Here is a 23,963-nt window from a genome sequence, read left to right on the forward strand (position 1 = left end):
CAGGTGCTTCTCCTCCCCTCGCTCCTCTTTCTTCCCTCCTATGCTTCCTTCTCCCTTTAACAAGATGCCTCTGAGGAGGCTTCCCCTTGTGTTTTATCTCCCCTTTTTTTTTTTTTTTTTTTTTTTTTTTTGTGAAGAAGAAAGGAAAGTGGGAAACGGGAAGGAATCCGGCGACCCAGGGGTTTAAGGCTTTTTGTTGTTAGTATTAATTACAGCTCTTTCAAGACGGATCCTTCTCCTATGCTTCCTTCTCCCTTTAACAAGATGCCTCTGAGGAGGCTTCCCCTTGTGTTTTATCTCCCCTTTTTTTTTTTTTTTTTTTTTTTTTTTTGTGAAGAAGAAAGGAAAGTGGGAAACGGGAAGGAATCCGGCGACCCAGGGGTTTAAGGCTTTTTGTTGTTAGTATTAATTACAGCTCTTTCAAGACGGATCCTTTTTAGGCATTATTTTTCATCGTCTGTAGTGATGGTTAGCTGTAATACTATTTGAATTCCTTATCCACTCAGGTTTTCTTGCCAGAAACTGTTCTTGAAGGGCAGATGAGGATGAGAATACACTGAGGGAAGAGCAGTGTAGTGTGTCCAAAGTAGTTTTTACTTCCTGGTTTTGCCAGATGGTTAATACCAATGTTATCATAATAAAAACATGAGTTTCTTAAGCTGTGTTCAGTGTGCAGACTTAAATGCTAATGTGGCTTCCCGTTTAACGGGAAAGAACTTGCAGCTATAGGCAGTGGTTCAGGGAGTGAAAGGCATGGCATATGAAGGTTTATTTGACCTGACTGGAAAATAACTTGATCTTAAGTTGGTTCTTTTAAGAAAAAGAAAACTCACTTGCTAGAACTCTGCTTTGCTCTAGGAAATGATGCTGTTTTCCAGTAGCTTCCTTTGGACCCTCACTAATATGTGGATCTTTAATGGGAAAAATAGAAGACTCAATCTTTCAGATTGAGAGGAAAAACAGCACTAAGCCATTACAGGATTTACGAAAGAGGAAGGAACCACTGAGTTTTGTGTAATATGACTACTGTGGTTTTGTTTAAAGTACTCTTTTTGTGGGAAATGTTATCTTTTGAACTTTGAGGCATGAGTTGAATTATTTTTTATATTGACTGAAGAAAGACCGACTTGGAGGCATATTCCATCTTAGGAAATAAACACCTTTTCACTCTATGCTAGTTGCAAGCTTGCTTTTTTGTTCCAGGAGAAAATTAATGGGTCTCCCATCTGTCTGAAAAATTTCACCTTTCTGGGCCTTGTAATCAGACAATGTGAATGCTTGGGGTTTTGAATGATACCAGAGAAGTATCTTAATTGAAATAGAGACAGAGTTTTGGTTGCTCATCTTAATTAACATGCACAATACTAGTTCATAGTAATCTATGATATTAATGTCAGTTCCTAACTTCAGTTTTCCTGTTATGCTGGTTGACTAACTGGAGAAATGAGATCTTTGAAACCTGGGCTACATGTCTGAAAGTGGCATTGAGAGGCAAGGATAACAACCTTCTTTTGAGCTTTTGGTGAGAATAGCTGCCATAATTGGGTTTGTTTTGTTTGTTGACGTTGTCATCCAGCTTTTGCTGCTTCAAAGTAAGATTTTTCTGTGACCTTTCTTTGGATGCCAGCCTTCAAGGGTCTGTGGAAAGCATGTGAAACTCTACCTGTGGTAGGAGTAGCTTAGTTGCTTTCAAGGTCCTGACCCTTTTCTTCTGGGCTTTTAGGCCTATGTGAAATGTTTAATATTGGAAAATAGGAAGTTTCATTTGAAGGTGGCATAGTTAATATACACAGGATGTATCTTAATTTTCCATCTCATATAATACCCGAGCTTCGTGAATGTTAGCTTGCATTTACCTGACACTAACTTCTGGCTAATTGCAGCACAAAATTGTAAGATGGTGCCTAATCCCCAAAGGTGGGTGTAGTGATCTAAGCAGACAGCATGGGAAAGATGAGAGGAAAACCGGTGTCATGTGGTGAAGCAAGTGCATGAAACACCACAAAGTAGAATATTGGCAATGAGGCTGTAACTAGAATTCAAGTTTAAGGCTCCTGACTTGCTTGTCATCCAAGCCATAGAAACATGATTTCTCTTGTACCTGAGAGGAAAATTACCTCTATTTGGGGAATATGGATACAAAAATTATTGTCATTGTCAGCTGCTATTGCTAGCCAGTAGTATCCTGAAACCTTCCCTTCCTAGATTTTATTTCCTTTCATTTTATCACCTTTTTTATTGTCACTCCCGTCTCCAGACCTTCCTTCCAGCCTACTGCCTTTCAGGAACATTGTATAACTAGTTGGGTTGAACACAGTACAATGATACTACGTTTTTTTTCTGGATGCTTTCAGTTTTGGTAAAAGATCTCCAGCTTCAGATGAGCATGCATGAGCCTTTCTGAGCATGTCTCTAGTTATTCGTAAAGACAAGTGTGAAGATCAGAGCTCTTTTTTTCCTAAATGTTTGGTTCTGATTCTTTTATTTTTAAAATAGTCGTTTTCTTTATACCACATTGGAGTAGAGGTGAAAAGACAGCTTTTCAAATCTTCGTATAATTTATGCAGCATGAAATGTTAGTGCCTTTCTGTTTACTTGGGTTAATTGGCAGTGGTCAGGTTCCATATTCTGGCATCTCTACAGATCATCAGTTCAATACACCTTCGTGTACAGGTTTTCTTGAAAAGTGTGTACTGAGGAAAATGATCCTGCATCAGCTAGATTTCAGATGTATGAAATGTATTGCTCAAAGTTAAATAGCTAATTACTTGGTAGTCATAAGCTTATTCAGTATTTAAGTAGTTAAGTAGTACTAATTAATTAATTTGTGATGTGATTACATCAGTCATTTTAAAAAGGCAACAGGTGGGCCCATTTGAACTATGTAATTTTGTGTTTCCAAAAAGGGAATGACTTACAGCGTTTCTTTTTAAACAGAGTGGTGGCATAACAGATACAAATTTGTTGTGTAAGCCTGCAGTCACTGAATGGCTACTGGGAAACCCCTTAGGAAACTCCTTTGAATAGGCTCCTCTGAGATGGAGTCTGTTGAGAATTATTTTTTGTTATTTGCAAGTCAGGTATGTTCTCTTGCATACATTTCTTACTCCCTGCTTTCAGGATGCTTTGCAACTGTAGAGGTTTGGTACTTGTTGGTTTTGTTTTGAAATGAAAAGTTTCAGTTCTGCAATTCAAAGCATCTGCCTTCAAGGGTGAACAGTAACTGCTTGTTCAGTAGGCTCAATGTGCAATTTGCTGTACTTGGTTATAATATGTTCTTTTTCAAAGAAAAAAAAACCCAAATTGTTTAAAGTTTGTAATATGGAACTTGTTATTTTGAGTTCCAGTTAGTTGTCCATAATAATCTTTTCCTATCGTCTCATTTTCTGTTAGCTTTTCCAGGCCCAGCTCCGCCACTTGTTAAGTATTTATTTCTTAGTGATATTTTAGTAACCACAGAAGCACAGAATATTCTGAGTTGGAGGGGACCCACAAGGATCATCGTGTCCAAGTCTTGGCTCTGCACAGGACATTGTCGTGTTGTATCTTTAAACCTAATTTCAGATTCAAGTATCTGTTTCCTCAGAGGCTGATGGGTCATCTCATTGATAAGTCAGTAACAGAAACTGATGGTGATCATCCCCCATCCCTCTTAATCACTTGACCTCTTGTTTTGGCTGTCATCTGTCACCTCACCCGTGTCACGCTGATCATTGGCTTCCCCGTGCAGCTTATCTAGGTCAGTAGAGCCATTTTGTATTACCTTTAAGACAGCCACAGTTGTGTAGGTGCATCTAGGCTGCTACAGGGGGATGTATTTGTAGTGCTTGACTCTGCCAGTTCACCTGCTGTTCCAGTTTATTATGTTTTTTGTTTTGTTTTGTGGTGTTGGAGTCGTTCAGTGGTATAAGAAGCTCCTTTTTTTGCTTGTTTATGGATCATCTGCAGCTTCTGCTGCTGGGACATATGCTGGTGCTTGGGTCCTCATCCAGTATAGCTGTTGGCATTGATGCAGTATGTTTTTCTGAGGCTGCTGGCTGTTGTGGCAGCTGCTGAAATTTGGAAGATTTTAGTAAGTAAATTGAGAAGGCATAGCAACACTGAAAGCAGATTTGAAAGTTGTAGTACATCTGAATTACTCTTAATATTTAGCTGCTTTGGAGCACAACTACATCCAAAAATGCTTGCAATATAGTGCCTTGCAGATGGGAAGTGGATCACAGGAAACAAGTTCCTGGTTTAAAGCAATTATTTTCTGTACCATGTGGTGTGTTTTTTTTCTGCCAGGAGAAGGAATCTTTCTCTTCTGGTGATTGTAAGATTATTTTACTTAATGGTGGTATAGTGTCATTGGTCAGTGTGAGAGAATAAATAGATTTTGGTTTCTTTTACTTAAGAGAAGCAAAACGATGGCTTTCTAATTTCACTGGTTATGCCTGCATGAATCTTCTCATCTATGCCAAAAGGTTTGGAGAGCAACAAACAGGCAAAACTTGGGGTGAATGGGCATTGGGTCAAGTTAGGGAAACTTACTTGCTGTGTACATGATTTACAAAATGATCTGCAATCAGGAGCAATAGAGTGGCAATATGAGAGCCTTTCATTTAAAATAGTTACACTGGAATTGTGTCGTCCAAACCTGTATGTCACCTGTACCTGCCTGTCTTTCACCATTCTGGTTTGGAATACTTAAGTGTATGGTCTTTTTCCTATCCTGAAACTGTTGCTGCTGTCGATGCATATCCATCGCAGCATTTTACCAGCCAGGTGAGGCAATGAAAGGAATTGGTTTGTTTCATATGTTCAGGTAATTCAAGATGCACTAAGTGCAGTGGGAAGCTTCTGCAGAGTAATTATGTTGGAATGGTTTCCTTGGTCTGTGACCAGCTTTCTGGCATTCCCGTGGTAATTTGATGCTGATGGCCTTTTTCCCAACAGTGGCTGTGTGCAGTGTTCCCTTTGTTACTAGTCTCCAAACTCAGAGTCAAAATACTTAGACCCTCAAACCGTGAACACATTCAGAGGGGAATGGGCAGTCCCTTTTCCCTCTTTCAAAAGAAAACACAACAATTATCAGACCTTGGTAAAATTCACCAGGTGACTGTGCAAGGTTGAACACTAGTTTAACCTTTTCTTAGAAGAAGGTTAATGAGGTTAAGTGCTTGTTCTACAACATGCCTTTTATGGATTATGTTATCTTTGAATTGTCCTTTCTGGTGGCAGCCCCTCTCAAGTGGCTTTTTAGACTAATATTTCCAAAGATGCTCTGCTTAATCAGCTTGCATAAAAACCCATGTTAGCTCTCTGCAGTGTGAAGGATCAGTGGTCTTGCACTCAAGTTTCAGTGCTGCTTGACTGAACAATGTTTGGTCTTGTAATAAAAAGCTTGAAAGCTTGTCAGGTATTCACAGAGATGTCATGAGCTCCTCTTGCGAAAGTGTGAAGCATGCTGTGAGACAGAAAATGTCCCAGAGATTTTGGGAGAAGTGCTGCTGCTCATATACTCCATGTATGTAGACTAAAGTAATTCAAATGAAACTGAGCCAAGTCTTTATTTGAATGCATACTAGAGAGCTTTAGTATGCTAATGAAATGTTTAGTGCTGATAACTGTTGTGGGATTTTAGCATACTGATCCTTATTGTCTCAAATTCTCATTGTCTCCCTTTTGTTAGGTGGTATTTTCTTTCAAGGTCAGCTGACAGAGCAGAGCTGGCCTGTAGAAGGTTACAGCTTTGATGTAAAGTTTTCAGATGGCTCAGTCAGTCTACACACTTGTAGTGGGATGTAAGTGAAATCTCTTATGCTTGTGTGTTTTTCTGTAGTTTCTTCCAGTATATCTAAGATAGGCTCTAGGGAAGAGGTGTAAACCAGCATGAAACTAATGGGCATGTTTCTAGCAATCTTCACAGGAGCTCAATTTCAAATGCAGGAGGTAAACCTGGAGAAGACAAATACAGGTGATTATTTCTGACTTTGATTTCCAGGGCTAACCTTGGTGAAAATGACTGGTTTATTGCCTTTCAGGGTAAAATACCGGTTTCTTGCACTAAAGTGGTGGCTTATCAGTGTTAAGAGTTCTCTGAGTATTATGGACGAAAGCATATAATGTCAGGGCATCTGTACTGAACTGCTAGAGAGCCAGGCATACCCATGCAGGGCTAACAAGAATGCGTTCCAGAGAAGGATGGATTGCCAAAAACTGAGGCTTGATAATGTAGTCTCCCTGTAGATATCTCAGTATGCTAATCGTTGGTGAAATATCATTGTTATCTGAAGAATATTCATTGCCATTTAAACATGTCAGATACATTTTTGGGACAGACATAGTTTCATTTGCAAGGTGCCAGTCCCATGTCATCTCACTGTTGCTGCTTTAAGAGTAATCTGCTTTATGTGGCTCTTTTACCAACCAGCACTGTTGACATGTTAAAATATTTCAGAATCCAGGGAGCTGCTTTGGTGGCTAAATGGTGAATCTGACTGCAACAAGCAGAGGAGTTAAGTGAACACTGCACAGATCTTCTGAAAAGATGACTCGATCCAACACGGATGATTTCTTGATAGTTTTGTGTTTGCAGACTGTACTTTTGGTGTACCAGAGATGCTGTGGGTTGGCTGCTTCTAACGCTGTACATTCTGGCAGTGTTTTCCTTTCAGATCCTTCTTCAACCTAAGTTCTTACAGGTTTTTTCCCTTCATTTTCTTCTGACAGTAAGAATGCTTTTGCTAGTACCTTGCCATGTGTTGAGGACCTTCAGAAATCGTCTGTTTGATCCATTTTGCTATTCTGAGGTTTATCAATGCCCAGGGCTGGAAAGTTAGTGTCACTGCTACTGACGAGAGATGTTTTAAACATAGTTCTTTTTCCAGAACAGATTTATTTGGTCCTGAATTTAATTTTGTGTTTCAGAAATCACTGGTTAATTTACAGTCATGCTAGCAACAGAATGTTTTCAGCTCAGCCTCAGTTGCCAGAGGTTATGTTGCTCTTCAGTCTCACGTGTGAGGCAGAGTGCTAGTAGACCAGTATGTAAGTCTTGAAGATTTGTGAAGGGAAGGGGAACACTTCTCAAGACTAGACATAATTTTTACCTTTGGAATTTTGTGCAGCATACTCTTACAGCAAAAGGAATTAAATTTTAGTTCACAATTTTCCTTGTGAGCATAGGGGTAGAATATTAGTTGACTTTTCAACCAAAGCCACAAATGGCTTAGTAGTGGGTTTAGAATTTTTGTTCATTCTTCATAGCTTTGTTGATGTTGAATTGAAGTAGGAAGCTGAAAAGGTAATATTAGGGGAAATAAGCCTGAAAGTGACTTTCTGGAGTTTAGGATGCTTTTACCAAATATGATACATCAATCTTTTACTATAGTGAATAGACAAAGTCTGGGCTTTGTGAGAATCGGCATGACCTGGCTTCATGGCACTGTATCCACCTTCTGTTTTTGCCAGCCCGATTGATTCGGCTGTTTATTGGAAAGAAGGAAGTTGGGGTCTCACAAATGAGTTACATCACTGAGGATTAAAACATGAGGGGTTTTTTTCCTGTGAAATGGGTGGACAAGAGCCTATCCTGCATGCAGTTCCAGACGATATGGGATGGGGAACAGCCTGCTTCATTAGATTTTTGACTCCTAATTCTGGGCTTATTTAAAAAATGGGAGAGGGGGCAGGGTCATCTTTGGTAAACGGTAGTTACTTTTTGATATGCCTATGAGACAACTTGTTTTTTCTGAGATTCTCTCTTTGAATAATTCAAAACTTGCTAGGTGTCAAAACTCTGATACATGAAACATAGGTAGGAGATGTACTGTTTTATCATCAGTCAGGTTTTAATATAGAAATTGAGCAGCACAAGTTTATAAAACCTACATTTTAGATTAGCCAGATTTTGACCCAAATAGAGTAATTTCCCGGGTGCTTGCATGTAGTGGCTTCACTGTTTGGAGCAGACTCTTTGTAGAGTCCATCTTGTGTCCAGCACTTCCAAGCTAGGTTTTTTTTGCTAGTCTTTAGTTTGCCTTGATTGTAAGAGAAGTGCATTTTTACATTTAAGAGAGGGTTTTTTCCCCAGTCAATCCAGAACTCCCAACTTGTTAGATGTGTCTGTTCAAGAGGATGGAAAGAATTCAGTACTTCAAGGAGAAATCCTTCAGAGGAGTCTTTCAGTAGTGGAAAATTTGTTCTCAAAAGCATTTCCCTAGAGAAAGCATCTTAATATTGAATTTTCCCTTTATATGTGAGGGTGGTGGCTCTACATTTTTGAGAGGATGGAGTAGAAAGTAACAAAATCAAATCATGTTTGCTTGCACAAATTATAAGAAATTCTATATTGTCTTTACCACAGCGCTGCTTTCTTTGAGAGGGCAGAAAAAACTTGTCTTTAGAGAGAAGCCTCTTTTTAGGGTGTACATACTGAGATTATGTGGTGGTAGTGATATTCTGGTGTTAATCAAGGGTAGAAGTGTTACAAGAACAGTTTCAGTTCCAAGAAACTTGTAGACTAACGAAGATTAGATGAAGCGTGATTGTAAATGAATGAAAATGGCCAGGTAGAAGCACTTAGAAAACATGGAATAGATTTTGAGAAGCAACTTGTAAATTGGAAGCTTGTAATCTATTGCACATTAAGAGAGATGGGATAAGGTGTTTAAGATGCTTGGAGAAGAGATACACTGCATGAGCTTGACAGTGTTTTTTGGAAGTGTTTTTGTGATATTACAGCTGCTGGCACATAAGTGTTTTAACAGTGAGGAAGGGGTGTATCACAGTGAAAGAGGGAGACTGACTAGGGGCTGACTGTTCAGTTTGCTTAAATGTGAGAATGAGGAGTGGTTACGTATGACTGAGTGAAATTCAGGCTGAAAAGAAGGAGGTTCTTCACATGAGTGATTGTGGATCTGTGAAGTGCCTTGTCAGAAGATTTCATGAGTGTAAGAAATTTATGCAGGCTTAAAAAAAAGCTGAAGTACTTGGAAGAAATCCATGAAGGCCACCAAACAGGAACCATATAAGGCTCAGGAAAACACCTGGAAATAGTTTGGGGATGAAGAACACTTTGGAATATCTGGGGGTTTTTTCTTTTTGTTTTTTGAGATAGCGCTAAATGGAAGTTGTGTCATACTATGTAGGAAGAAGAACTTGAACAAAGAGAACAGAAGGGAGAGAAAACCTAATGGGTGACCAAAGTCTTTCCACATGAAAATACTGAAAATGTGAAATGGTGCAAGCAGTAATGAAAATGGGTGATTGATTTCAGGGTGGGGGAGGTGTGGGGGGTGGGTGTTTGTATTCAGTATAAACCTGGATACATAGATATTAGTTAAAGGAAATAAAATTTCTAATTATTCTTTATTTTTCTTTTTATTAGCAAAACCAAATAGGAAGCTGACGTTCCTGTACTTGGCCAATGATGTCATACAGAACAGCAAAAGGAAAGGACCAGAATTTACAAAAGACTTTGCTCCAGTCATAGTGGAGGCTTTCAAGCATGTTTCAAGGTACAGTAAACTTGTACATGCGGTATCCTTCATCATACTGTATTTGAGGGGTGTTTAGAGAAGTCATCAGTTGATCTCTTCTGGCCCAGCTAGTCTTCATGTGCTATTTCTGTATTTGAAGTCTTGTCAGTTTAATTTATGCAGTGTTCTTTTGATCTTGGATAGTCTTAACACTGTTGGATGAAGTTTGATAGTAAATTCATCAGCATTCAGTCCCTTTTTGCCTTGGAAAGCTGTTAGCTATTCCTGCAATTAAGACTTTCTTACTGTCTGTGTTTATGTGCTACACCAGTTTGACATTTTTCATTACTGGGTGTTGCATGATTTGTTTTTCCCCAGCAGCCACTAATCTCATTGCATGAGGAAGCTGGAGTTTTGATACAGGATTATTTTCACAATGATACACAGCTGTTGAAGCAACATAAACCTATTTGTAGTGTTTGCAGATTTATGGGTTGAGAAGAAAACAGAGCTGGGTGTTGGCCTTTTTTTTTTTTTTTTTTTTTTTTTTCATTTGCTTGCTAGGACACGTTGAACTGGTCTTTGCTTTCTTTAAAATGTGAATTTGTTACTTTCTGAGATAATTTGACTTCTGATGCTTGGATATTGCTACGGTCTGTGAAGGTCTTCCAGTGAAAAATATCATGTGGCAGTGCTATACTTCTACCTAGTGCTGATATTTGCTTCTTTTCCTTGTAACAGTGAGTCTGATGAGAGTTGTAAGAAACACCTTGGTCGAGTGCTATCTATCTGGGAAGAAAGGTCTGTTTATGAAAATGATGTATTAGAACAACTTAGGCAAGCTTTGTGTAAGTATTTTGTGAGAGTATGAAGTTTCAGGCTCATTTGAAATAATATTACCCTGACTGCTGTGTTTGTTTTCCTTTAGATGGAGACAGAAAGGTGAGGAAGCGCACATATGACCAGATAAAAGTTGATGAAAATAACTGTTCACCTCGAAGTTCTCCCACTGATCCTCCTCAGGTAAAACCATGTGTATAAAATTCTGTATTTACATATGGCTTCATATAGAATTTTTCAGTAATTCTTGTTTTTGAATGGTCTCTGTTGTTCTTTTTAGTGAGGTACTGTTTCTGGGCAAGGGTGCCTGCACCTGAAGCTTTTCATAGTTCTTCAGTGGGGTATGCTGTAACTTTAGGTATTTGACAGTAAACCCAGTATATGAACTGTATGTCCAGCTTTGTTCATGTCAGGATTTCAGCAGTAGTTCCTATGATGTATTGAATTCTCCTTCGGTTTCCAGGGTAATAGTGAGTAACACATGTACTAGAATAAGGTTGTTACGGATTTATCAAGAAAATATTTCTCAATCTTTCAGTCATGATGGCTGTGAAAAATTCTTGTGTACCTTGCACTGTTATGGCTTTTCTAATTCTTGTGGGTTTTTTGTTATGGTATTGCCCTATCTCAAAAGGTTTTTTGTTGTAGCAGAGAATGACTGTTCTCCAGTCATCACAGTTTAGTATGTTTCTCTGTAGCAGATATCTGGGCTTCTGTGAACATCAGCCCCACTTTCAGAAGAAGTGCACTGATAACAGTCTTTTGCAATAGTGAAGCAAAACGACAAGAAAAATAATTTCAAAAAATGTATAATAAAATGAAAGGTGCTGTAAAATAATCACTACTGTCAAGAAGAAAAAAGATTTATAAGTATTCCTATACCAGGAATTTAAATGAAAAAGCTCCTATAGAAAGGTGACCTTTAAAACAATGTTGTGCTGAGAATTAAACGTTACGTTTTGTTTTGACTCTAAAAGCTGATACTGTAAATGCTGTTAAAATACCATCCAATCAATTCTAATAAGCTTGTTGTAAAATACTTCTGTTTTGTTCTAGGATCTGTTTATTTAAACTAGTTCTCAATCTTGCATGCTTTTTTCAGACCACAGATCTCATTAGAGCATTACAAGAACTAGAAAACGCTGCCTCTGGGGATGCAGCAGTTCACCAGAGAATAGCTTCCTTGCCTATAGAGGTCCAGGATGTGTCCCTGTTAGACAGAATAACAGGTGAGGGTTGGGGCCTGGTAACCGAAATGCTGTTCTAAGAACATAATGGTACGTAATGAAATCATGCTTTACTTGTTTTTCTCTGCTTGCTTTTTAGATAAGGAATCTGGAGAGCAACTTTCCAAAATGGTAGATGATGCATGTATGTTACTGGCGGATTACAATGGCAGGTTGGCAGCTGAAATAGATGATAGAAAACAGCTAACTCGAATGTTATCAGACTTTCTCCGATGTCAAAAAGAGTTCCTTGCAGAGAAAGAACATAAGCTGGAAGTGCGTAATGTTTTGTTTTAGTCCCTTCTTCACTAAAGCTTGTTCTTGCAAATGTTTTTAGTTAGCCTAAACAACTTTTCTCTCCAAAGATAAATATTTAATTGCCACTGTTACGTCTTTGCTTCCAGCACATTATTAACACATTGTTTGATTCTACTGTTCTAAACCTACTAAACCAGCTCTTTCTGTTTTTTTAGCTATTCAGTCTTTGTTATATGTACAGACTTAGTTTTAGTGGTGCAGATAGAAAGTCTTATCCTTAGTCTTACAAACGTAATTCTTTATAGTGTAATTTTTTTTCCATGCTCTTTTCATTCATTGTTGTAAGTCTTAGTTATGTATTTGCTAAAGGATAAGAATTTAATTCCTGGTTTCAGCACAACTTTTTAACCTGACTCAAGTATCCATTAAACCCAGTAAAATGTAGTTGTAGCTTCTACGGCCTGTTACGCAGCTGGTATCAGCATTAGCACCAGCAGGACCAAACAGAAAAGAAGGATGCAGAGTGAGCAGCTCATTATGAGCAAATGATCCTTTAAGTTATTCTGTTCTTTGCTGTTACCAGACATCTTTTTTCCTTTCCTACTATTTATTACTGTAAAGCCTCCTATTGAACATTCCACATATTTAGAATATGTCCATAATTTCATGTCAATTGCTTCCCATTGCTAACGTGGGTATTACAGTAATGGAATTGAAGCTGCAACATTTTGCAAGAGGAGATATCTGAACAATCATGGTGCCCTGTAACTGCAGCATATGCATATATGGTCCCGAAATTAATTACTCTTCAGGTTTCGTCATATACGCCTTTCAAGAACATTTTCTTTCTCTAGTGGTTTCTTTATCTTTTGATAACTTCATAACTTGAGTTCCGATTTTGTGGTGCCTTTGTTCAGGAAAATGCTGTTCACAATGTATTTGAAGTCGTCACTCAGATCATTTGTATCACTCCTAGCCTACTCTTACTTCCTGACTTACTTCCTTTCCTCTATGCCTCACAGAAAAGCAATTGATGAAGGTTCTTCCTGTCAACCTTACTGTGTTTATCCTGTGGGAAGAATATCAACCAACTTCATGTAAGATAGATGCTATGCATGGTAGTGCTGATTGCAATAGCAACTGACCCAACTGCATAATGGAACCTGGAAGATTAAAGAACAGGAAGCCTTAAGCTTTTCATCACAAGCCCTGCCTTCCCTCTGTGTGTGTAATGGGTTTGAAGGACAAGTTCCCACAGTCAGTGAAGGGCTGGTTGTTTGTATGACTAGTTTTTGTAGCTCATTACCAGCAGTTATACCCTGTTTAGTTAGAGTAGACTACTGGGATAGTGGATTGCTCAAAAGGCAGTGACTTAGTCCTTCAGACAGATTTAGACTTCTGTAAAACAAGTGAGCTCAATTTAAAAGAAATTAAAAATGGTAGTGCAGCTGTGAGCAGATTCCACCCTTGTTGGTTGTTTTCAGCAAATATAAACCAGTGTAATTTCCCAGTATTACTACATTAGAGAATGCATAATTCTGAGAGAAAGCAATTGCATATTACTGGGCTGTTACGGTCCTTCAGATGGTTTCTTGGCTGAATTATTTAAACTGCTAAAGAATTTAAATCTAATACAGCACAGTTCCATTTTTGGACTAGTTTGAGGCCTTTCTTTAAAAAGTAGGAGACAGTCTTCAGTATCTGTAGCAGTCTCTTCTAAACAGGTGAAATCCTAGGATGCCGGAGTGCGCTGTAAGAATGTTTTTTGGCTGATTAGCGTGGCATAAATACAAGTTCCTAATAAAGAACTATGAGCCAGGATGGTGTCAACCCAGTTACTGATAAAGACCTATGAGCCAAGAGATTTTAAAGAACAAGAACCTTAAAATGTAGTTTCTAAATTAGTGTTGAGTAAATTGACTTCATGCTCACTACCAATAGTGCTTTTTGGTTTGGGAAGTGGAGGCTGATAAACATTCTGAAGTTTTGAAATGTAAGATTAGGATGTCTTAGTGATATTGTCTGTAGGGCTTGCTGACTTAGCGTATGTAGGATTTTTTTTGGTGATTAAGAAATGGAGATGAGGCAAAGACTCTGTTTTTACAGATTTGGGAAATTCCATGGCTCAAATTGAACCTTGCTTCCTGGCTTCTCATTTGAAATAGCACTAGGAGAGTGCCTGTCACCTAGTTCTTTGAGAATGTATTTCCCTCAACTGTCTGTCCCTTGCTGCTCAAGTTTCATTTCTGGTGAAATTAATTTGTTCTAGACAAGCTTGTTTCTCGTGTTAGACTTCTGGCTGTTGACACTTTCCTGAATGTAACTTGGTCTCTCAGTTGTAACAGAAAGTCTTTATTTCTTCCTGAATTAGTATCACCCGTCTGGGAGTATAATGCTGAGATCCTAACTTACTGATTTCTTACCATACCAAACAGGTATAGTAAGGAACAAATGGATGTATTCTTAGTTGAATCTAGAAATGTTACCTGCTGTTAACCTGGTTTAACAATTAGAATTGTAATTACTAAAGAATTGTCAGTAGCTTTCAGCTTAAGATAGAACCTTTAGACCTAAATTTGCAGATCTTTTATCTTCTAAAGATAATTTACTGGTAAGTAATTTTAAATAACAATCTTTCCATGAATAATTTTTTATGAATAAGAGTCTCTCTAATAGTTATTTCTGAAACAGAAGTGCATGATTCCCATCAAAAGCAAGGTAATGTATGTGCTAAATCTTGACAGGAAATTTTGATAACAGATAAATAATGTCATGTCTGCATCAAAAGCTAACTGTACTGCTTAGTAGGTGACTTTCCTAAGTATGTTTGGGGTAAGTAGTGTCATCTTTAACTCTTCAGTTGTTTTCTTTAACATCTGTCTAGCTTCTGTTGCAGGTGGTGGACATGGACCTATCTTCTAATGATGTCAGCATCCATTAGTACACACATCCTGCTAAAAATAAATTTAAGAATCAAAATCTTGTATTGTCTGTTGTTTTTGAAAACTTGAAGAGGAGGAATTCTGTAACTACTCATACCAAACCTCTGCTATTTTCATCTATATTCTCACAAATGTTGCTGAGTTTATGCCTGAGATGGATCAGTATTTATTCAGTGTCATTCCTTTTTCTTGAAGACTAAAATTTTCACATGGTTGTTCCTAAAACTCTCACATTCTTTCAGTGAAATAATTCAGAATTCCCAGTGCAGAAGTTTGGGAGTTGCTTGCATTGAAGCTGCTATTTCCAAAAGGAGAAAGCTGTGAAAACAAGACTTTTTCAGACTTCTTTTTAAATTACACTGTTGGGTTTACATGATCAGGAATGAGAAGTGATGAATGTAGGACTTGTCCTTCACAAGCACAATAAAAAAACTTCCACTTTATTATAAAGTAACAGAGAAGCTGTGCTTTATAATTGCACTTAGGCCCCTTTAGAATCCCCCTCAAATTTACAATCGTGCTAAGGAGTATTTTCTGTTCACTTTTGGTAGTTTTAAAGTAGTGTAAATATTTAAGGTTCAGTGTACTGTGGCTCCAGCTAGGATTTCTAGCTAGATTGGATTCTGTCTATTAGAGGAAATGGAAACTTGCAGAAATATTTTGTGGAACACTTTTTTTCTGAAGCCTTGGAGGACTGATACCATTCCTATTTTCTATTACTATGGTTGACTTTTCCCCTCTTTGCTTCTGTGTTGTATCTCCCTGCCTTGTCTCCTAGTTTTTCAGCAGAAATATTGGTTGGTCTCTTGGTCTCACTGACGGATAAAAAGAGATATTTGTGTTATACAGGAACAAGGACTTGGGTGTACATAAATTGATACCCAGATGGTTTATGTCCTTTTGATAAGACTGTCCTGTTATTCTAGAATTAATATGGCCTTAAAAATGACATGAACAAGAGAAGAACTTGATTTACTGTTCTCTCATGTTTCTTTGCTTTTTGCCTCTCCCTGCCCCAGACTCATGGATTATAAAGTAAATAGTCTCTTACTAAATTTCAAATAAAGGGTTTGATAGTTGGAAATCTTACATGACTCATGAACGGTAGGTGTGAGTAGGGGATCACAAGACACCCTCTCACCTTTATTTTGACCTTTTGGAAAGATGTAGTATTGCTACACTTAGCATGTAGTGGACATACAGTTTCTTGCACACTCTCATCACCTTACCACTTTAAATTTGGGAATATCTTGTCACTAGGTCCAAAATTTTATGAAGGAAGTGCTACTTTGGGAAGCCTGCTCTGATTTAGCAGCTTATATTTAGTTAAAGCACTTAATGTTGCTGTCTTGCATTTCTGGTTTTCTACAGCTCTAGAAGCAGTATTCATATTCTTATGCTCACACATCTGGTTTTAATTGTGGTTTCTTAGCATGTTGAGAGAATATTTTATGTTCAATGCACTTTTATTTCATGACTGAGCTTTTATGGCTCCATATAGCTTGACTTGTCTTCCTAAAGGTTTTAATTTTGTCTTGGGATTTTACAGATAAACAGCAAGCAGTTAGCCTTGACTTTAGCTCTGGATTTGAAAGACTTTTTTTTTCTCCTGCTCAGTTCACACTTAATGGTTTCAAATGCAGACAGAAATGTTAAGCAAACAGTTTAGGGGTAGCAGTGGTATAACAGGCCTCTTATCCTTAAGTTTTGTTTTGCAATACCAGACTGGATTGGTACTATTGTCTACTGTTGCCCTTCACCATGGCCTTCATGTTATCACAGACTAGTGCTTTTCTTGCTGGTTTTTTTTTTCTTTATACCCCCTTACTCTTCTCTAGTATGTTTGTATGTCAGGTTTTTTTGTTCAGTGACAGATTACTTAGGGTAATATATTCCATTATGCTTTATACTTTTCAAGTCCAGCTAATTGGGATTAATTTTTTCATAACCTTGAATCTGAGCATCTAAATTATTTTACTGAGCTTTGGTTGAAGATTGATTTGTAGGATGAGCCCTACACTGCCTTTTGTTACGGGGTGGAGTTTGCAGCACTGTAGGTGATCTACAACTCCGTAAATGTGGCAACAGTGCAGTAACTCCGTCTGGAATTGGAGCTGAGCAGGTAACAGTGCAATGATTACAGAAATGGTAGCTGGGAGGTATCAGGAAGTGGTCAGGAAGGTTCATCCAAACTCCCTAGGACTGTTTTGCTTATTTGAGATCTGATACATGCTTGATAACAGAAATAGTGGTACCTAATGGTACAAACAGACCCTGTCGTGTGATCTCTTGACATGATGAGTGATTGTATTCATTTTTTTTTTTCAAGATTGCAGCTTCAGAAACTGAAGCTGACTTAGCATTGCTTGCAGTTCAGGGAATCTATGACTTTTACTGAAAGGTGTCTTTTGAGTCAAGGCAGATATTGTTAGGCTGAGGGGAATATGACTGGATGTCTGTTTTTATTATAAAGGGGGGAGAGCCTTCACCAAAATTACTTTCTTTCTCTAGTGTCCCAGTTTCAAGTAACTTGCGCTGTTTTTCAGAGAAACATATGTAGCTCTTGACCATCAGGAAGGAACTGTAGGCTAAAGATCTTTAATGCATATATTGTTTATGTTCTAGCTCTCCCCATCATGCCATGTACAAAATGGAATGTGATTCAGGAACAGACCACTGTGTTTAGGTATTTGTGTAGATTGGTTGAAATCCCTTGCTTATAGGTTGGCTATTTGAATGGCCATTTGAGAGGCTTTGTGTAGTGTAAATGGTTTGAGTTGCACAGTGCAAGTCCTTTAGTGAATATTGGCACTGGGGTTGTGTTTCTTTAAAAAACAAAACTAAATTTCGGTAAGATCGGTAGTTTGGATTACCTACCCAAAGGTGACTGGGGAGAATTAAGTGACCACTGAAATAGAAGTTAGAAGTTAAGTTGAGGGGATGTTTAAAATAAGACATAGGTTGCATCCCTTATCTGCAGTAGAAGTAGGCTTGCTAAGTGTTCTTACAGGTTGCTGACCTATCTTTTAGATGTGGTTGCTTAGTTTCCATAAGCACTTTTTTCAGTGACAGGAGATAAAAGTTTTAGAGTTTCAGAGAAGTAATTTGCAAGACTAGAGTGGAGAAACAGCAGCCCTTAATGACAAACACAAAAAAGCAAAGTCAAATGGTCAGTGCATTTTGTTCCCCTGTGTTGTACCTGTTCTATGAGAATAATGCTTATTTGACCCATTTTTATAACAAATTTATAACTTCTCTGTACTTGAGCAATAAATATACCTCTTTCATATAGTGACTTATTGACTGCAGCCTCAGATACCATAGTATAGAGTTACTCAGTTTGTACCTAAAAGAATATTAGACTTCACAGCTCACTGTTGACATTCAGAGCGGCAGAAACACTTGAAGGCTTCCACCTTTTAAATTGACTTATCAGATATGTGAATATAAATCCTGGCTTTTCCAACAGATTGAACAGGTTGTAGTTTGTACTTTGCTCATCCTTGTAAAATAAAGATAAACTTTTGCTTCAATTCATCACATTTTATAGCATTGTTTGTCATTCAAGATACTTTTGTTTTGAAACAAGGTAATAAAAATGTTACAGATTTTATAATTTTTTTTCCATTTCACCCTTATTGTTTGTGAAGGGTGAACTTTTTTTAGCTTTCACTCTGCAACCTACCCATTAGTTTTTATTTGAAAGGGGGGAAAAAAAGGTATATATGTATGAGATACCACAAGATACCAGGTACTTAATACCCTTGAGGTGCATTTTGAATTCCTCATTATAAAAACATTGGGAGAAGATACTGGTCTTGACTAGCTAGGACTTGCTGTTGTTTGTGTGACTTTTAGCCAGAATGTTCCTGGCTATTGCCAGCCAAAAACTTCATACTGTTAATCAAAATGAATGGATCTATCTGTGTCATCCTCAGAAGAACAAGTTTTGCAGGTATGTAAAACCTTGTGCAAACATCTGAGATGATGGGAAATTATAAAGGGAATAATCAGTGCTCTAACTTGAACTGAAGTTTTTTGAAGGACAGCTGTAGATTGGCAAGTGACTTTTCTGTAGTGCATTCTGCAGTAGATACTTCCTTTGCTTTGATCAGGAGTTTGCTGGAGTAAAAAGAAAACCTGGATATAAGAAATTGATGTAGGAAATACTGATACTGTAGTGCCTGTTTACATCAGTAATAGCAGTGAGATTTTTCAAATTCAAACTGCCTTTTCTGCAATCCCTAATTTCCAACAGTAGTATTGTTACTGTTTAAGTTTTTTTTTTAAATCTGATGTTTGCGTCGGTAGACAATAAATTTAAAGATTTTTCTTTTTTATCTGTATTTTCAATACAAAGCAGAACTGCAAACCCTGCTTGTATCTCTCCTACAGTTAGAAACTTGCTTTTGAAATTATTTGTTGAGCTCTAAATAGGAACATAAGACCACACTGAGTGACAGGTAGTCATTCTAGGCAGACTAGACATCGGTCTTTCTCTCTGGGAGTTACTAAAGAAACATTGTAATCTAGTTCAAAAAACCCTTGATGTTATGTATGGAAAGGGAGAGGGAAGGATGTTGGAAAACTCTGTTCCAGAATTTGAGATTACTTGTATAAAAAAACTGAATGAAAATAGGTTGCTTTAGTTAATGTCTTCTGGTTGTTTCATTTAATAGGAAAATAAGCCAGTGTGTATTTGAAGATAGTTGTAGTTGACTCAAAAGCTGTGCTCCTTAAGAGTTCTCTTTAAATAGTGTCCAAATTAAAGCCTCTGTTGTTAGGCTGATACTCAAAAGTTGTTTTAAAATTTCTACAGTTTTAAATTGTATTTATTTTAATGTTTCTGCTGTCACTAAGATCTAGAAACTTTATTATAAATAAGGTTTTTTTGTCTAACAAGCTTCTGTATTAAAAGGAAGCACCATGCTTGAGTTACACTTTACTATGACCTATAACAATCATTACATTTTTTTGCTCCATTTCTGATAATGGTTTGCCTGGTTGATTGGAAGGGCTGATGAGAACTGCTTTTAGAAATCTCTGGTAGAAGAAAGAAGAGAAATGGCTAGAACATCAGCTTGCTTTTTCTCTCAGCCTCTCTGAAACAACACAAAACAGATTTTATTCTATTGCAGGCTTCTGATGTTTTCACTCAAAACTACTCCAGTGCTTACAGAAAAAGCCAATTGTGTAAAATCTGATGTAGAACATAGTGGCACTCATGCTGTTGTGGACAGCTGATACTTTTTTGGAGAATTTGAATGTACACAGCAAGGAAGCGGTCTTCAGGTGGACAGCAAGTAGCTGTGAGTTGGCATGTGTGCATCCAGTTACTGTAGATCTTGGGCAGAGTGCTCACATTTACCCCTGTTCTCACTTCTGCATAAGAAAATAATTCATCATCTTATGTAGTGGTCTGAGGTGGCAAATATTTTCAGAGCCTGTTAATGTATCACCTTTTGTTATGTTGTGTTTTAACGTCAGCATAGGGGAAAGTAAGAAATGTTAATTTCCACAAACTAATTAGTAAGTATAGGTGCCATTTTTATGACAAAAACCTGTTTGCATTTAAAAAAAAAACATTTTGAGTGAAATATTCCTCTTTTGGAGTTGACATTTTGTAGTGTGTAAGAACAGTGCACTTTCAGTGTGGGGATTTTTTTTGTTTGGTTGTTTTTGGGTGGGGTTTTTTTGTTCTTTTTTTATCTTTTTTTTTTTCTTTAAACCCAGAGCTTTAATTGAAATTTGTCTACTATTAAGCCCATCACTCATGGGCAAAATATCATGGGAAGTAAGAAGAACATTCAAGAATACATGTGAATATTGCATGACAGATCAGAATAATTTTTAGTTTTAATAATTTTGTTGTAAGAATTGGTCTCATGAATAGAAATGAAAGAGTTCATAGTCAAACTGCTTTAATCAGAAACGAAAGCTATTCTGTTTTCCTAGTTTGAATTCATTATGATCTTCTGTAATGGTCCTACTAAACTAGCCACAGGGTTTATTGTGACTGTTGCAGACAACTTCCATCTCTTCAGCTATGGCTAATTGCAGAGGGCAGAAATACTCTTCAGTAGGACTCAGTGAAGCTGAATTTTACAAATCAAAACCAGCAAAGCACCACAGTTGCACTAATGTCTTAGTTAAACCTGGGGAATTTACTTCAAAATATCCAGACTTTTACAATAAAATCAGCTAATCCTCATTCCTAAAAAGCTTAGAGAACAGTAGGCCACTTCATGGTGCAGTAGGTCAAGAGCACCAGCTGAGAAAAGATGAAAACTGTTAAGGAACATAGTTCTTAGCTGGACTGTGCTGAAAAACCCAGTTCTTAAAAACTCTCTATCTTTCTCTTAAAGCTTATTGATGAAATACAGAACATTGAGTAATGTTCCCTTTCAGCTAGTAGCAACTGCAATTAGTTAATACTGGCCTGATTCTGAAAATTAATCTCCAAGATTAATGATAGCCTTTTTTCCTAGAGAATCTAGTCTGGAAGGCTTGCCTCCATGCTGAAACACATGATGAGGTGTGAATCAAAAGAGGGTGGAATGGGAGGAGGAGAACTGGACTTTCACATGATGGTACAGCTACTTGCAGAAGTATTTATTCTTGTATTGATTGGAAACTGAGATTTTATGATCATGTAGACACATGCCCACTGGTTTTTTTTGTGGTTGGGTTGGGTTTTTTTTGTTTTGGGTGGGTGGGGTTTTTTGTGTGGTTTTTTGTTTTTGTGGGGGTTTTTCTCCTTTTTTTTTTTGCTGGCACCCTATTTCAAAATGTGTTAAGAAGCTGGGTTATTTTCTTCATACCTGGATTTCTTTCATTGATTGGGGTATCGCACATGTGTCTTCAGAGTGGGGTGAACGGCTTGGAAAGTGTGAGTTGAGGTTGAGGACAATGTTGAAACACCAGCTCTCTGACTGTTCTTTGAAGTTGAGTCAGTAGTATTCTGGGGGGTGTGATGTTAGAGTAGTTGAATGCTGTTTTAGCAGCAGTGAGGGAACAATGTATCTCACAGCTGTAGTGCTTGCTGAGAATTTGTTTCTTAGCCAGGAAGAAATGGAAGTCAAAGGAGTGCTCACCACCACCTGATAAGTGTATACCATGGTCCTTACACTTGCCTTAAAACTTTATTTTAAACCAAAGGAATAGCCAGAGTACATTTACTTTTGCATTTGACTGAAGCAGATGTGAAGTTTTTCAGTTCTTCCAAAAGTAAAAAAAAATACTGTATTGGTCTAGCTTGGAGTTGGTAAAGTTTTTCCACTGCCAAAGTTTGGAGTGCTGTGGAGTAAAATTGATGGAAATAAGGAGAAGCAGAATGTAGAGAAACAACACAGGATGATGTATAAATCCTGTAAATGAACTCCTGTGTTGTCTTGGAATTTCATTTTATTTATATAGTTTGAAGATGTATCTCTGACATAAAAAATGCATGAAGTTGACTTTACTAGAGAGGGCAAAACATTTTTCTAATATTTCTCTGTTATTGCTGGCAGTGATTGGCAGAAGAGGAGGGAGTGAATTGCTGTTACATAGGGCTTACAGGTATTGTCCGATTTCCTGGGAGGCTTGACTGTTGCAGTTACATTGCCAGTCATATCAGTTCTTTCCTTTGGCCGGGAAGCAATCCTAATTATTTAGCTCTTGCAAGTTTGATAAAATTACTTCCGTGAATATGTAAAGAGAAGAGAGGCCCAGAGAAATGCTTCAGTAGCTCTTCTCCCCTCAGTCCATGCTAGTCAGCCTATGGAGCATGGAACCAGCCATAACTTCCACTGCTCTTTGCCACAACAATAGTTAGGTGACGTAGAAGACATCAAAGAATAGTGGGGTGGAAAGGGGAGAGTTGGAGGGTGCACACTGGCTGGGAACTACTGTGGGATAGAGAATTGGACTAACTGGGATGGAGATGGGACATTTGGCTGTTTGTTTAGAGGAACCAGGTCACATCATAGTTCACTGAATGGTCTTTTACCGCTGTGCTGCCCCATCTTGAATAAATGGTACTGCTGTGGGTGTAAAATTGTTGTCTGTAATGATAGCATTGAAACTGTTTCTTTGAAAGTAAGAAATCTAAGGAGACAGTGTTTGAGGTATTCTCTCCAATACCACTAGCTGTTTTATTTTCTTGCCTGATTCACTATTAAATTCTTCAGTTTTTTCACAAAAACATCTTTGTTTAATTTTCTTCATCTGTGAAACTGACATCACAGCAGGTTCTTACATTCTGACTGGGTTTGTAATTTAGAAATATATTATGAATTTGAATTGATTATAAAACCCCTCAACCTTATGCACACTAGTATGATATCCCTATTATCTAATAGAGTACATCCCTCCATCACAAATAGAAGAAAAATCTGATGTTACAACTTTTTGAGATTGAAGATGATGTTCAGAATTTGGAATGAGATGGTATACATTTCAATGGAAACATTTGAAACATTTTGTTAGTGTCAAAAAGGAATTTTGATTACTTCTTTTTCTGCACTTCTGTGCTACCAAACTGAAAAGGATACACCTTAAGTCAGTGCAATGAGAATGGTATTTTTGAGGGGCATAGGTAGGAGAGGAATGTATTACCAAGTTTTAGGCAGAGACAAGTATGTTACATTTTGGTTAATGGGGGAAATAAGGACTCTGATGAGATAAAGTGCTGTTAAGAACATTATCTGGCCCAAATAATCTCTCCCTGAATCAGGCTTATTTCTCAACGCAAGAGATGCACTCTCCCTCTGTAGTTGAGTTTGTTTTCCATAGTATACACATAATTTTTAAATGGGGGTGAGAGAGGAAGCTGAGAAGTAGGAGAAATGCCACAAGCTTTCTAAAATAATTGTAGGCATTACTGTAGCTATGCACCAGAGGGCTGGGATATTAATCAGTATTTTGTGATTTAGCACAAATCCTGAAGTATTTAAAACTATTCTGTGCATCTCTTGATTTAAGTATAGGCTGGTGTTAACAAATGGATAGAAATCACTGTAAAATTAAGCTTTAGATCTTCCCAGAATTTAGACATTTCCCTCTGTATTTTGGTGGGATTTTTTTCATTCCTCCCCATGCATCCAGACCAGATTTTTTATGTTACCCTGTAAATGTGTGGAGAATTGGCTTTGTAGTCAGAACATGCTACAGTTTTAAAGCTTGGCTGGAAGCAGAATTTGGGGTAGAAAATGTGTAGTGGCTGCTTAGTTATTTATGACATTGAAAGACAG

The 23,963-nt window shown here is 37.6% G+C and overlaps 1 protein-coding gene across 1 annotated transcript in view; it reads left to right on the forward strand.

Annotated features, from left to right (window-relative positions):
- RPRD1A (regulation of nuclear pre-mRNA domain containing 1A) overlaps window positions 1-23,963 on the forward strand; it is a 45,119-nt gene that overhangs the window by 1,380 nt on the left and 19,776 nt on the right. Inside the window, exons 2-6 of the mRNA XM_017739072.1 lie at window positions 9,319-9,503; window positions 10,206-10,312; window positions 10,393-10,487; window positions 11,407-11,533; window positions 11,631-11,806. Coding sequence (XP_017594561.1) covers window positions 9,319-9,503; window positions 10,206-10,312; window positions 10,393-10,487; window positions 11,407-11,533; window positions 11,631-11,806 — 690 coding nt within the window. The remainder of the gene's footprint in view (window positions 1-9,318; window positions 9,504-10,205; window positions 10,313-10,392; window positions 10,488-11,406; window positions 11,534-11,630; window positions 11,807-23,963) is intronic.

This window comes from Corvus brachyrhynchos, unplaced genomic scaffold (genome assembly GCF_000691975.1).
Source record: "Corvus brachyrhynchos isolate BGI_N302 unplaced genomic scaffold, ASM69197v1 scaffold7, whole genome shotgun sequence".
In the NCBI taxonomy this organism is placed as follows: Eukaryota; Metazoa; Chordata; class Aves; order Passeriformes; family Corvidae; genus Corvus; species Corvus brachyrhynchos.